Genomic DNA, 14,379 nt, shown 5'->3' on the forward strand with positions numbered 1-14,379 from the left:
CTGTGGGGTCGGGGGCTGTCCTGTGTCTTGCAGGACACTCGGCACTTCAGACCTCCTCCTTTCTACAAATGTGGACCAGTGCTGCCAAACATCACGATGCCAAGAACCACTTGCGTGTATCTCTAGTGCCTCTCAGGGTGACCGCTCCCCTACACGGGCTGCAGAACTGCTGGGGCTGAAGCGGCCCAGCTGAGTTCTCCAGCAGACAAGTCCTTATGCAGCGCTGATGTTTGCTTTCAGCTTTGGTAAAACAGCTGCACCCCCTTACACCCCAGCTATGCCGTCTGGTAAGGCTGTGCCCAGGGCGGGCGGTCCTAAACTGAGTAACATGTGGAGAACACCTTGGATAAGCAATTCTGGTGAACCAACCTAGGACCATCGAGTGCCAAGATGGTTCACCTAGGAGTATGGAGTCTTGCAACCTGGTCTGGCTTCTTACCCTTAACTAACTTTAAGACAGATCACTTTAGAATTTTGAGCTTTGGTTAAATTCAAACATATCATGTTCCTTGTCTCTGAAGCCCCTTCCAGATATAACATTAACTCTACTGAGAGAGGCCATCGCCAACTCAAGTCTGAATGTGAAAATGGAATAAATAAGACCAATTATTTAAAGAGATGAAACAGCTTTCACAGGGAGACATTTTAAAATCGGGAAAAAAAAAATCTTAACACTCAAGTTTTGGGAAACATTTTATAATTTATATATAAAATCTCAGTAAGAAACAATGTAAAATGACAGAAATATCCACCTTACATTAAGAGTCAAAAAAAAATTGACACACATTGAATGTAAATTTTAATTATAAAACAAGAATATGAACAAAACACTTTAAAATAATCTCAATTATTTGGCAACTCATCACATCATTGCTAGAGACAAATTTGATCTTAAGAAAAGTTTAATTTTATGAAAAACTTAAGTTGGACAGTTTGCTCATATGGGAGTTAAAACATGTTTAAAAAAGAATCTGGCAATAAAGCCAGGTTCTATCTTGAAATAACTGTGTATAAAACAACATATAATCCTGAAGCTCAACAGACAGGGGTGACCTAATCTTCAATGCGTTTCTCTTCACTGAAAAAGACACTGTGGGAAGAATGTGCAGTAACACAGAGAGACATGGGTACCGACAGGGGGGTTTCTGCTGCGGTGACGGACCCAGAACCCCCGACGCCGGAGGGGCTGGTAGTAAAGTCACAGATTCGAGCATCACCTACAAACGAGTTACATTCTTAAAAAACAGTCACAACTGTGAAAGGAAAAGCAATGGAGACCCTTTCTTGAGCTAACCTACTTTACTCGGATACATGCGAGAAGCGTCTGTATTTCCTGCCAGATGAGATTCAGATATTTACGGGGGAGGCAGAGTCCTAAAACATCTCTACTGATGACTGCATAGCATTTAAAACCCCCCTTTTTTTTAATTAAAAAAACAATAATAATAAAATAAAATAAACAGATATATAGTAAAGTTCACAGATAAGTTTTCTCTGTAAAATAAATAAAGTGTTCATTGATTAGCATCATACATAGAGTAAAATACAACCTATTTTTACATGTTTATATACTGTACACAGATTACCAGTGGGCAGCCTGGTGTCTGATGGGCTGGAAGGGTTTACATGAGTGACGTGTCACATCCGGAAATCCCAATTTCGAATGTTAAAATATACAACTACTTTGTTTTGAGTTCAGATACAAAGTAAACTTATTTTCCTTTATCTGAAATTAATGTACATAATACCTCTATGAACAACAGTTTATAAAGCTGTTTAGAACGTAACACCTAGGTACTTGGCACACATGCACGGCCTTCCCCCGGTTAAATGCTGCGGCCCGTGGCCCCGAGGCGCGCCCCTCTCCTCGGCCCCGTGGCCCCTGGGGACCGGCCGGGGTGGCCGCGGCCCCGTTACCGCTTTGCCTTCTTCACCAGGATCTCCTCCACCCTCTGCTGGCCTCTGGTGCGTGCCCCGGGGGGGCTGGCTTCTCTTTTGCGCTTGGCAGAAGGGGAGAGCTGTGCCTTTGATCTGCAGGAAACAGAGGTCAAGGCTGTGATTAAGACTCGACGAAAAGGACCTGCTTCAAATTATTTGGGAGATCTTCAAACACTGGAAGGTTTTTGAACTTGAGAGCCAAGAAGAGGAAAGCTGGATAAGGGCTACACGGGAAAAGGGGACCCTGGAAGAGCCTGCGCTGACTGCTGTCTACCGACAGCCTCACTCCTAACAGGCCATGAGGAGGAGTCAGGAAGCCCCAGCTGAGGTTCTGGGTGGGTGCTGACCCAGGTCAAGTCCACTTTCTTCTCGAGCACCTAGTTCTGGTATCTATACAGAAGAGACATCAACAGCCAGTCCCACGTGAAACAATTATGAACACAGCAGGATGGCATGATCTGAGCACACGAACACCGGTGCTCAAAGGATGCTCCCAGAGGAGAGCTGGCAGTCTTAGAGAGGGTGTGGGAACTCAAGAAGAGCTCTCCATCCCGTCTCCCGGCTAGCAGCCCAGCCCAGGCTGTTCTCTGTCCTGCCTGCAGAATGACTTGTCGGAAATGTCAAGTTAATCACGTCCACGTCACGATCTCGTTTATCTCCATCCTCAGGCTCTCTGATGCCTTCAGCACAGAACCATCCGGAGCCCAACAGAGTCCCTTACCACCTGCCCGGGATGCCCTCCTGGACTGCAGCCCTGACAAAGCAGCCTTGTTTCCTAATGCACAGTGTTCTTTCACATTGTCTGCTTGGGCAGGTAATTTTTTTTGGCTTCCCCATGACTCAGTAGTAAAGAATCCACCTGCAGGGCAGGAGACACAGTAGACACAGGTTCGATCCCTGGGTCGGGAAGATCCCCTGAAGAAGGGCATGGCAATCCACTCCAGTATTCCTGCCTGGAGAATCCCCACGGACAGAGGAGCCTGGCGGGCTACAGTCCATGGGGTCACAAAGAGTCGGACACGACTGAAGCAACTGAGCACACACGCAATTTTTAAAAATACCCCACACCTCCTATCTAGCAAACTTCATTCTGGAGCCTCAGTTCAAGAACAATTCCTTCTGGGAACTCTTTCTCATCACAGAGCAACCTGCCCTTTGGGAACCCGAAGACAGCACTTTCTGTCTCCACCAGTACACTTCTGGTTTTTGTTTGTCCACTAGGGTTTTTCAAATTACAGGTTACAGCCTTTATTTTAAAACAAAGTATTAATAGAACACAATAGAAAATACCATTGATGTCATGTCTATTCAGTTTGGGCATGAAAATTTTGTTTCAGTGACGGAGGCAGTATTGCAAAAGACAATCTTCCTGTGAGCCGCCTGCTGTAAAGAGAGTTTGAAAACCAGCTACACACACGTCCTCCCAGTTAAGACAGGATGTTTCTCCAGGGCAGCTGCGGAGGTTATTCATTTTCCTCTCTCCAAGGCCTAGTACAAAGCCCGATCTGTGTACACGAGCAATAAATGTTATACCAAAGAATGAAGATGCTTGGATAACTAAAATGACAGGAGATGGAGAAATGGGACTTCACTGATGTGAAGACCTGTCTGCTCACTGTTCCTTTGACAGCAGAGGTAAATACGCTCAAACTGACTCAGATAAAGTTGAGTCAGGTACTGTTGTATACCATGCAGTTCAAGCAGTTGCTTGTCAATATCCCATTTCAAGCCGTGTCTGGGGAGAGCCACCAGCCAGAGTGACCAGCTGTTTACCCAGGAGTGGGTGTGTTGCCAGCACAGTGCTGACGCCATGCAGTGGAGAACAGAAGCTTGGCGCAGCGGCTTCTGCCCAGGGGCATGAGGTCAGCCAGGCAGGCCCTCTCTTCCCGCCCAGAGGGTGGCCTGTGCCCAGAAGCCCTGGCAGCACCTGGGAGCTCATCAGCAATGCAGACTCTCAGGCCTTGCCCCAACACTACAGAAGTGGAGCCTGCGTCTCAGCAAGAGCCTCTGTGACTGGCCTGCACACTTGAGTTTGAGAAATAATGAACCAGACCTTTGTGAGATTCTTCTCCTCAAATACACAATAAAGATAAATACTATGTTTTATTTACTGAGGAATAATGGGAGAGAATCCACGTGAAAGGTGCCTGGCACTCCAGTTTGCTTCCCTTTCTATCATGGGGGAATAATAGTGTGCGTGCACATACACACACACGCGTATGCTGTGAAGACCTAATGTGATTCGACGTACCTAAATAGCCATTGTATATTGGGAAGTCTTATTTTTTGATGCTATCATGTACGGAAGGTAAGTCAAGTCCCTGACCTCAAGGAAGAAGCTTACAGACCAGGGAGGAAGACAAAATGAACACCCCCAAAGCAATGGCACATGCCACTGCACACCACACACACTGGGCCGGAAGGGCAGAGGACGGGGATGTGGCCGGGCGGAAGCAGGCAGGGCGTGTGTGTGCAGGACGGAAGGATCTGGTGATGGGGGGGCTGGTGGCGAGGGTGCTCCTCAAGGAAAAACTGGCACAAACTGCAGGATGCGGGAAGGTGACTCGGGCGGCATGAAGGTGCCCGCTGGCCCACGGCTGTACCTCAGGCGGGTGCCCTTCTGCTACCTCATCGCCTCTCCAGTGGTCTGTGCAAAAGAGAGCTGGCTCTGGGCTGTAACCCACTCAACCACGCTGCACTGCTTTAATCCAGCACCCGGCGCTGTGCCCAGCTGGGGAGAAACAAGGCGTGCCTTTGGTCCTGGGGGGCAGGAGCTGATGGCAAGGAGCACAGGATAAAGCCAGTGCAGGAGTGCTGTGAGGCAGGGAGGACTGAGGCTCCCTCTGGGAGTCCTTCCCGCTCTGTCTAGAGTAGGTTTCCACTTGGCAAGCCGAGGACCCCCAAAGATAGCTGTGCGGCAAGACTCTTAAACTTAGGGAGAAAGTATCAGTGCACCACAAAAAGCTTCAGGGGGCTAGAGATGACTTCAAGTGTCAGCAGGGACTTTCCTTCCTAATGGGGGGAAATTTACTAACTTCTTCACTGGCAGATAATTTTTCTTTTGCTAAGTTTTGGTGATATCTAGTAGAAACTACTCCTGGGCTCCCAAGTTTGGATGCTGCGTGTATAGAGAGCTCTCCATGCTTCTTTCTGAAACAGCTGACAGAAACCCTGGGCGATGGCAGCACTGAACGCCCCAGCCCCTGAGACTAGAAAGGGCGAGGCTCCTCGTGGGCAGGGCAGAGGTGGGGACAAAAAGTAGGAAAATGCCTGGTTCTCTGGGTCTTGGCTGATGAGCAGAACTTCATGTCACCAAGACTAACTCTGCTTCCCTGACTCCAGCTCTGCTTTTACCATGTGGATACTTGACCATGACTGAGAGAAAGATGAACCTGTGATCAACAGAAAACATACTGGCTGATAAAGTGAGATCCCAAAGTGCTCACCAGGGCAGAAGGTGGACCAGATGGATGAAAGCACAGTGTGAAGGCCCGGTGACCGGGTCTAAGCAGTGGGGCCCGCACAGGCAGCAGGTGAAAGAAGGGGTGCCTCACAGGACAAGGGATGCGCTGAGCTGCTGTGCAGCCCAGGCTGGGGGAGCCCAGCAAGCTGGATGCAGGCTGAGCTTGGTCTCTAGGAAACAAGGCGGACAGTCCTCTTCTGGATCCGTCAGCGCACACCTGGAGTCTACATTTGCTTCTTAAAGAGAATAATCAATAGATAAACTGATGAGAACAAACAGGAGGACGAGGGGGCCCAGTGCAAGAGGAGACCGGGAAGCTGCCCTCCGGTGTTTAAGCGAAAGCTGTACAGGAGGCTCTGAGAGCAGAAGCTATGGGGAGGCCAGTGCCCACTGCACACGGAAGAAAATCTTTCCCACCCAAGGTAACACGCAGAAGCAGAAAGACTCTTCCAGAGCAGCTGGGGCACCGTGATCGAGACCCTGATGGGCCCATAGAGACCCCAGGCGACCCTGAGAACCTGGGAGATGACACAGGCGCCATAGCCCTAGAGCCAAAGCACTGGCGCCGAGGCATCTGAGGTGAGAAGAGCCCACGTGGAGACCACAGGCTGCTGCAGTGCACGGAGGAGAAGCATCGATAATCCGGGTGATCACAGAACCATAACATAATTTACTTTTGAAGAATGGATTTGAAAAGGCACACGTCTCAGCTACTGCAGATGCTCACTGGAAGGTGCCTTGGCGGCCCGCGTCGGGCCCTACTCCACTGGGTGATCTCCCCGTGATGCACAGGAGGGCACGGTGGTGCTGGGGGTCGGCATCTAGACGCGCCCCCACCCTCTCGGTGCATGGTGAGCTGCACTTCTCAGTCAGCAGGTTATCTTGGTTTTCTGATTTCTAGTCATCCAAGCTGCCCTGCCTGGAAAACCTTACCTTTAGCCCTGTGAGCTCCTAACGTCTTTTGGCTCTAAAAATCTGACCAGGGCACAGATAGCTAATGATGTCCAGTTTTAGAGAAATTAGAAATTGGCTGATTTTAAATCTTTACATAAACACGTAAGTGTCAATGTATGGCAAAAACCACTACAATAAAGTAATTAGCCTCCAATTAAATTTAAAAAAAGGCAGGCAAATAAATAAACACATCAGAACTACTATACTGCAGTGACAGATGTTAATAAGTGATACTCTTGAAATTAATATTCCTCAACTTTCTAATCTTGGATAATGAAATTATAGAAGATGATACTAAGATTAACAGCTTGTGAATCACATTAAAGATGGAAAATATTCATGCTTCAGAAGTTACAAAACTATAAAGTGATAACACATTTCTCAAACTGTGCTGTAGGAAAGGTACCCTGATTGATGCTACCAGGTATAATGACACAGGGAGGGGGCTGGCAAAGTAAAACTGACAAAGTTGGACAGGCTTCCTTCCTCAGGACCACGACTAGTGCGTTACAGTGGACACTGGCTCAGAAGGAGAGGGAACTCACGGGCACTCCCCAGACTCACGTGAGCCCGGCCTTCTTTTCTCCAGAGGCTTCCGGCTACGTGAGGGCTTGGGAGCATGCCCCGTGGGAAGCGTAGGACATCCCCAGCCATGTGCGTGGAGAATGGGGCACTCGGATGGTCTCCTGTGACGGACCCATGACATGGTGCTGGGAGGGGCACCGACGATGGGGACGGGTCCGAGCCTTCTCCCTCACCGGAGCTAAGCACGCTGCGCACGCGGATCATGCTGTATGCGTCCGTTTCCACTGACCGTGCTCAGCAGGCCTCTGAGATCTAACTGTACTTGATAAGTATTCATAAAGGAACCGAATAGGTTCCACAAAACAGGCATCGAAGCCTGGCAATGATTCTAAAGGGCTCCTGGAAAATGGTTTAAGATGGAGAACGGGTTTCCCCGGGGGGGAACTGAGATGTCAGAGGGCTGGGAACACGTGCTCTCTCTCTGCTGGGGCTTGCGTTTTGTGCAAGGAGAGGGCTCACTCTGTGGCACGAGTGAGGCAAAGAGATGGAGCCCTCGCTGTGGTCTGATGGAGAGCTGGGGGAAGGTTCTGGAAGCTCCTCGTGGCCCCATTACCTCTGAGCCTCTGATCTGGTGCTGGACCTTGTGGTGGCTCCGGATGGCTCCTCGTCCTCGTCCTCCTCCTCCTCCTCCTCAGACTCCTGGTCTTTCTTGTCCTCAGTCGCTTCAGAAACTGATTTCTGACGTTTGCGCTCTGGCTCTGAGGATTCTGTTCAGACAGAAGGGAAACATCTGGACTGTACAATTCCCAAAGACACTTCCAGAGGACAGAGTCGCAGAGTTTAGAACAAAGGATATTAGGGACTTGGAGGCAGAAGAAGTGGTTTTCCACTTCCTTTTTGTTTCAGCACTTGCAATTCACAACTGTTTAACTTAATCTCAAACACATTTGGGATAGTTTACTTAGGCGGTTCACAGCCAGCATTTGCGAAAAATTCACATGTGCTCAGAAAAGCATCTGGAATGTGCCATTTCTGACACGGGATTACAGCCATTTCACACATATTTATGTAGCATTAATACTAGCTGGACCCCACTGGATTTTTCCTCATCCAAAGAAAAAGTCTTAAAAAGGTGACTCTGACATGTAAGACCTTGCCAGTAACATACCAGCATCATCTGACAGAGTGAGCGAACGCTTGGGCTTTCTTCCTCTCCGACGCACACTTGCCACAGATTTTTCTTCACTATCATCCTAGAAGAAATAAAGTTAAAGTGGAAAGGATGGTCACTTGAGCATTTACTAAGTTTTATTTCTATAGGACATGTCTTGATCAGAAAATTAACACTTACGTTGCTTCCACTTCGTTCTTGAAGGTTAGGTGTTTCTTTATTGGTTTCATCTTTAAGAAAAGAAAGATTTCTACATTAATAGTTTATTAGTGTCAAATTAAATTTCAACAGTTTGTTGTCTGTGAATGTACCTAATTAGTGCTAATTAAGGTATCGTTACACAATTCATCATTGCTTTTTTGTATCAGCCAAACAAAGATTGAGATGGAAAACCTAAGCAGAGAACACATCAGAATCGAAGTCAGGACACCCAAGTTTCCATCTCAGACCTGGCGTGAATAAGCTATGTGATCTGGGCCAATTACTTAAATTCCTAGAGCCTTGGTTTTTTATCAGTGAGAAGGAGTTGGGTTAGAATGCCTTCATGGTCTCTCTCTTTCAGCTCAAATATCTGAATCTGGAAAGGGAGGAGGAAGAGGGTATCCAGGGAGCCCCCGACATAGCAGGAGCTGCAGTTCAGGATTACAGACTTCACTCAAATCGTAACACAGCTCTCTAAATAGTTTTTCCAGAGTCATGTACAGATGTAAGTTGGACCATTAAGAAGGCTGAGGGCCGAAGAATTGATGCTTTTGAATTGTGGTGTTGGAGAAGACTCTTGAGAGTCCCTTGGACTGCAAGGAGATCCAACCAGTCCATCCTAAAGGAAATCAACCCTGAATATTCATTAGAAGGACTGATACTGAGGCTGAAACTCCAATCCTTTGGCCACCTGATGTGAAGAGCTGACTCATTTGAAAAGACCCTGATGCTGGGAAGGATTGAGGGCAGGAGGAGAAGGGGACCACAGAGGATGAGACGGTTGGATGTTGTCACTAACACAATGGACATGACCTTGAGACGGGAAGCTTGGAGTGCTGCAGTACGTGGGGCTGCAGAGTCAGACGTGAGGTAGGGACTGAACAACAACACAGAGCACAGGCGCCGTTTGACAGGGAGGAAAACGAGGCCTGAGCAGGTTGGCAGGTGCTTTGCTCAGAGTTCCGCAAGCAGCACGTGGGGTGGGGACTGGATTCTTAGGACCATACACTTCCATGATGGGATCTAGAAAAGTATACTGGATAAGTCTATCTTAGGTTCTGTATACCTATTCTTTATGTATTGGTTTCCTGTAGACGTTACCATTTTCTGAGAATGTATCTGGTAAGAAAAGTGAAATTTATTTCAATGCACTTAGACGCCAAAATTATGAACATGTTGATTAGACAACTCAACAGCTCAGAGGCGAACTTATCAGTAACGAAGACTGTATAGCTGCCGTTTCTGAAAGTTCACTACACAAACGATGCCAGAGTTAAAAACCCAGAAAAAGGCCCACAAAGAAGAATCTAGTCTTAAACTGGTCATTGTACCCAGATTCAGAAAACTACTGCTGAGCAACAGCATTAAAACAATCACGCAGCTTAAAATAGAGTCTTTAAAGGGCATTTAACTTATGGAGATTTCTCCTTGTGCGGATTTAAAAATACAATTATGGATAAAAAGATGGTTAAAAACAAAACATTCTTTTTTTTTTGTTAAAAAGAAAACCTTAACTTTCAAAGAGATAAGAAAAAGTAAAGTATGATCATAAGATCCCACACATAGCTAAATGTGGAAAAATTCTCAAATTACACATTTGCTCTTATCTTGCTGATCAGAATATATATTTCATGATATCACCGTGCTATTTATTTGATCCAAAATAGCTGTCATATTCTTTTTTTTCCCTAATCAACACTTAAAGTCCACCAATGTCTCTTTCTGCTTGTATGTAAAAAGAAAAATTTAAACCATGAAATTAAAATATACACATGGTAAAAATTCTGGAAAATGTAGGCACTAGTGAAAACATGAAATCTTCCTATTATCTCACCAAGGTGGCTCAGACGGTAAAGAATCTGCCTGCAACGTGGGAGACCTGGGTTCAATCCCTGGGTTGGGAAGATCCCCTGGAGGAAGGCCTGGCAGCCCACTCCAGTATTCTTGCCTGGAGAATCCCCATGGAGAGAGGAGCCTGGCAGGCTACAGTTCATGGGGTCACAAACAGTCAGACATGACTGAGCGACTAAGCACAGTACAGAGCTAATCATTATCAACATTTTGGAATATTTTTTTCTCTCTGGACTGAGGACAAAAATACCTCATCGAAGCAACTTTATTATCTCTTGCATCCTAGCTCTGTAAGCAGTACCAGCTGCTTTCAAAATTCTTCTGCTGAAAACAACAGGCTCTTGGGCTGAAATCTTATCTTCCTGATAAGAGCTCTCAGTCCCCAGGTTCATCTGTTTTTCCCTTAAACAAGTCCAGGAAAGTAGGGTCTGGACGTGGCCATGCCGCCCCCCTCCTCTTTGAGGCTTCCTGGACTGACAAAGACAAGAATGACTCAGATCACAGGAAAAACCAGCTACTAGAATCTCTCATGGCTACAAGGGCAGCTGCTTTTACCAAGGAAGCCACTCACTTCATTGAGAAACAAGGACATCCTAAACCCTCCCCAGCCTGCGGTTCCCCCCGGGCCGCCCCCTTCCTTAGGTCACACACAGAGCAATGCTTTCAGGCACACACCCGTTTGCATGACTTTCAGCTTGCCGCCAGGTGGAGACTGTTCTACCTAAGTTTAAACAAGGAAAAAAGAGAAGTCACTGGTTTGTCATCATCACACAGGAAGTCAATCAACAATGTGAAGAAGGTTCAGGACCTCTGTTTATTATGTAGATAGAATATCTGTAATCTACTTCCTGAAGTGGATTAAATACACCCAGAAAATATGGATACGGCTTCCCTGGTGGCTCAGAGGTTAAAGCCTCTCTGCCTACAATGCGGGAGACCTGGGTTCGATCCCTGGGTCGGGAAGATCCCTGGAGAAGGAAATGGCAACCCACTCCAGTATTTTTGCCTGGAGAATCCCATGGAGGAGCCTGGAGGGCTACAGTCCACAGGGTCGCAAAAAGTCAAACACAACTGAGCGACTTCACTTTCACTTTTCCCTTTCAAACATGGATGGCTACGAATCTGAACTCACGGGTCTTTCCACAAGGATTAGGGCTGCCACACGCCTCTTCCCGTCATGCTACTGCTGCTGTGAGCACTGGAGGTGACAGAGGGCTGCTGTTAACATCCCCCAAACCGGCAAACCATCTTCTGTGTGCTGGTAAAGGCACTCACACCTTTATATGTGGCTCTTTGGTTTAGCTGTCTTGTAAGAATTCTAGTGAGGTAATGATTTCTTCATATCCAGGGAAATGCGAATCTGGAGAGGGTCATGTGACTGGCCCCGTGTCACAGCATCTGGGAGCAAGTCGTCAGTGAAGACATGTCTGTTCTCTTAATAATGCTATCACTGAAACTCATGCATTGAAGTCTTGGTGCAATAATTTTGTTGGGTACATACTTCAGGGTCAAAGATAAAGAACGGTAAAAAAGATCAAGTATTACTACAAACTTTCCTGCACTGAAATTAGTGTCCATTCTAATAAAAAAGGAACTCCATTCAAAGTAGTAAGACAGACACTTTGGAGGGTTCCATAAAGAAGCTGTTATCTAAAAATCACATAAAACAGGTATTTTCTATGTTTTAATCAAGGATGACAAGAAAATAAGTCCCTAGATAATTTTTATACAGCTGATGTGACAGGTGAGGATAGAGTCAAACTAAATTACAATGAATATAATTATGTTTATATGACGTTATTACTAATTAAAATACTATCTGAATGGTTATTTGAGGTTTTATTTTAAAAAGTTTCTTTAAAGCTTTTCAAATATTTAAAAAAAAAAAGCTAGTTGAAAATACTAATATTGCAGTGTACTCTTTCAGGTCAAGAACAGCCAGTTGAAGAGTTCTCATCTTTCGCAGTTACTTACAGTGACAAGGCCAGCATCTGTTTTGCAGTCATCTTCTGAAAAACAGGAAATAGAAATCCCACTTAGAAAATCAGTTTGAAAATATCTTGTGTGTGAACTGAAAGCACACCAATACCTACTTGTTTTTAATGATGTTTCTACAGGGTGTTTACGAGGTCTTCCTCTTTTCCTTTTAATAATTACTGGCTGATCTTCCTAAGGGGGAAAGGGGGGAAAAAAAAGGGAATAAAAAAGTTCTATCATCTATTACACAAATAGGTTGCTTTCTCAAAATGGAATTTAGAGTTCCCTCCCAAGAGGGTTCAAATCCCAGCTCTGTCTCTTAAGAAAACACGTGACCTGGGGCTCAGTGGTTCATTTTTCTCAGTGCAGTCGCCTCACCGGAGAAACACCTGTAACTGCGGTTTGAATTCACAGAGCCCTGAGGACTATGAGATAATGAGGTACTGGGAGTGCTCAATGACGGCTTTTACTCTTGTAATAAACATGCGCGTCCACTTCGTGTGCATTTATTCCTAGTCACTTGTGATCAAATGCCATCCCTTACAAAACATAAAGGAGGCCAGTGAGGACAAACATAACTATTAAAAAGCTGTATCAAGACAGGCAAACTTGGCGACGGCTATCTAGAGGATCTGGCTGGGGCACAGCTTGTCTCCCCTGATTTATGGGCCTGCACCTCAGGTCACTGCGTCCTCTGCAAATCCCGAGGGGCCTGGAGTGGCAGAACTGGAGGTCTGCCTCTCCTGCAGCCTCTCAGGAGTCCCTGACCTCGCCCCGTCAGGCTGGGTCCTGGCTGGCACCCGCGGCCGGCGCTCCGCACAGCCTGCCGCTGCTCCCGTTTCATCCCGTGGGACCCCAGGGCTCGGCAGCCCCGTTCTCTGCGCTGAGCTGGAGCCTGGCTTGGCTGTGCGAAGCTTCCCAGTCAGGAAGGGACATGGACACTGAGGTACAGATCTGGGCTGAACCCATGGGGCTGACAGAAGGAGGTCTCATACAAATGTTGGGAGAAGATGAAGACACTGAGGACAAAATACATCAAAATGACACTGATAAAGTGCTCTGCGTGAAATGCTGTCCGCGGTACTAAAAAAAGAGCTACTTCACAAGCATTTAAGAACAACTCTGGGTAAGAGCACACTGATGCACTCTGTTTTCAGTACTTGAAAAAACCTGAACAAATAAATATGAAAAACATCTCTACCTGAGATTTTACGGTGTCATCGTCATTCTGCTCTGTCTTTTCACCGGCAGCTTCACTGCTGCTGGATTCGTCTGCAGAAAGAGCAGAGCTCGTTCACTGCCGGGGCCACACTCAGCCTCAGCGCCAGGACACCCACCAAGGTGACCTAAGTCACCCGCATGCACACAGACTCCGTTCTCAGGTGGACACACTAAAGTTCATAAGCCAGAGTCTGGTTAACCAATAAGCAGCACACTTAGTGTAGAACAGGACCTTGACTAAAAACAATCTCCAAGCCCTGTTATACTCAGCACGACCACTGTGCTATATGGAGGGAAGAAAGACCAGCAAACCACAGTTTCAGCTGGCGAAGCCTGGTGAGAGAGGTGCTGACTGCTTTGAAGGATTAGTCTCTTTCAAAACAGTTTAACTGAGGAGATGTCTTACTCACCTTTTTCTTCCATGGCCCTTGAAGCAGTGCTGTCTATCTTAGAACTTGCTTTAGATAACTCTTCCAAATCTCCAGAGTTCTCTTCCTATGGAGAAGTTGAACGGGACAAGAAGCTCCCTTCTCATACCCATTTCAATATAATTACTTCAAAAGTAATTTCCTAGCCTGTTTGTTGGACTTTTTTTTTTAAAGTAACTATTTTGCTGCTTGGCAGACTATACAAAAGGATTCAAATTCTGAAGGCAGAAAAACACAAGATAAGGTTATAAAGCAACAAGGCCATTATTTTTCCTGCAAAACAGAAACTGCTCTTTTTGCTGACCCTGGACTTTTCAAGAGAAGCTCCAAAGAAAGAACTTAAAGGAATTTCCAAGAGATATTTTTCTCTTTGTTGGTCGAGGGGAGGGACCAGAAGAAAGGGATAAAGGAGAAGGAGCCAAAGAGAACTTCTGGTGTCCAACTGGGCTGGTTTAGATAGATGGTCTATCAATGGTTATATTATCTGTCCTTAGTTGCAAAAAAGTTTTGAGCATGAAATAACCAGTTGTTTATACTACAGTATTAATATAATGTATACACAAAATTATACAAACTAAATTTAAAATCAGAGGACCGTTTTATACATGGAATTTTTAAATAAAAATAATTAAGTCAGAATATATTTAAAC

The 14,379-nt window shown here is 46.1% G+C and overlaps 1 protein-coding gene across 2 annotated transcripts in view; it reads right to left on the reverse strand.

The window, feature by feature from the left end:
- Positions 1 to 675: 675 nt before the first annotated feature.
- BOD1L1 (biorientation of chromosomes in cell division 1 like 1) overlaps positions 676 to 14,379 on the reverse strand; it is a 53,402-nt gene continuing 39,698 nt past the window's right edge. Inside the window, exons 18-26 of one of the 2 annotated variants that reach the window (NM_001192190.3) lie at positions 13,712 to 13,796; positions 13,282 to 13,352; positions 12,197 to 12,272; positions 12,078 to 12,112; positions 10,779 to 10,824; positions 8,232 to 8,281; positions 8,049 to 8,133; positions 7,494 to 7,647; positions 676 to 2,031 (exon numbers count right to left, since the gene is read on the reverse strand). In NM_001192190.3, coding sequence (NP_001179119.2) covers positions 1,914 to 2,031; positions 7,494 to 7,647; positions 8,049 to 8,133; positions 8,232 to 8,281; positions 10,779 to 10,824; positions 12,078 to 12,112; positions 12,197 to 12,272; positions 13,282 to 13,352; positions 13,712 to 13,796 — 720 coding nt within the window. In that variant the 3' untranslated portion in view covers positions 676 to 1,913. Of the gene's footprint in view, positions 2,032 to 7,493; positions 7,648 to 8,048; positions 8,134 to 8,231; positions 8,282 to 10,778; positions 10,825 to 12,077; positions 12,113 to 12,196; positions 12,273 to 13,281; positions 13,353 to 13,711; positions 13,948 to 14,379 lie in introns of those variants that run through there. The other variant, XM_015471774.3, reaches the window with a different exon arrangement.

Source organism: Bos taurus, chromosome 6 (genome assembly GCF_002263795.3).
Source record: "Bos taurus isolate L1 Dominette 01449 registration number 42190680 breed Hereford chromosome 6, ARS-UCD2.0, whole genome shotgun sequence".
Lineage (NCBI taxonomy): Eukaryota > Metazoa > Chordata > Mammalia > Artiodactyla > Bovidae > Bos > Bos taurus.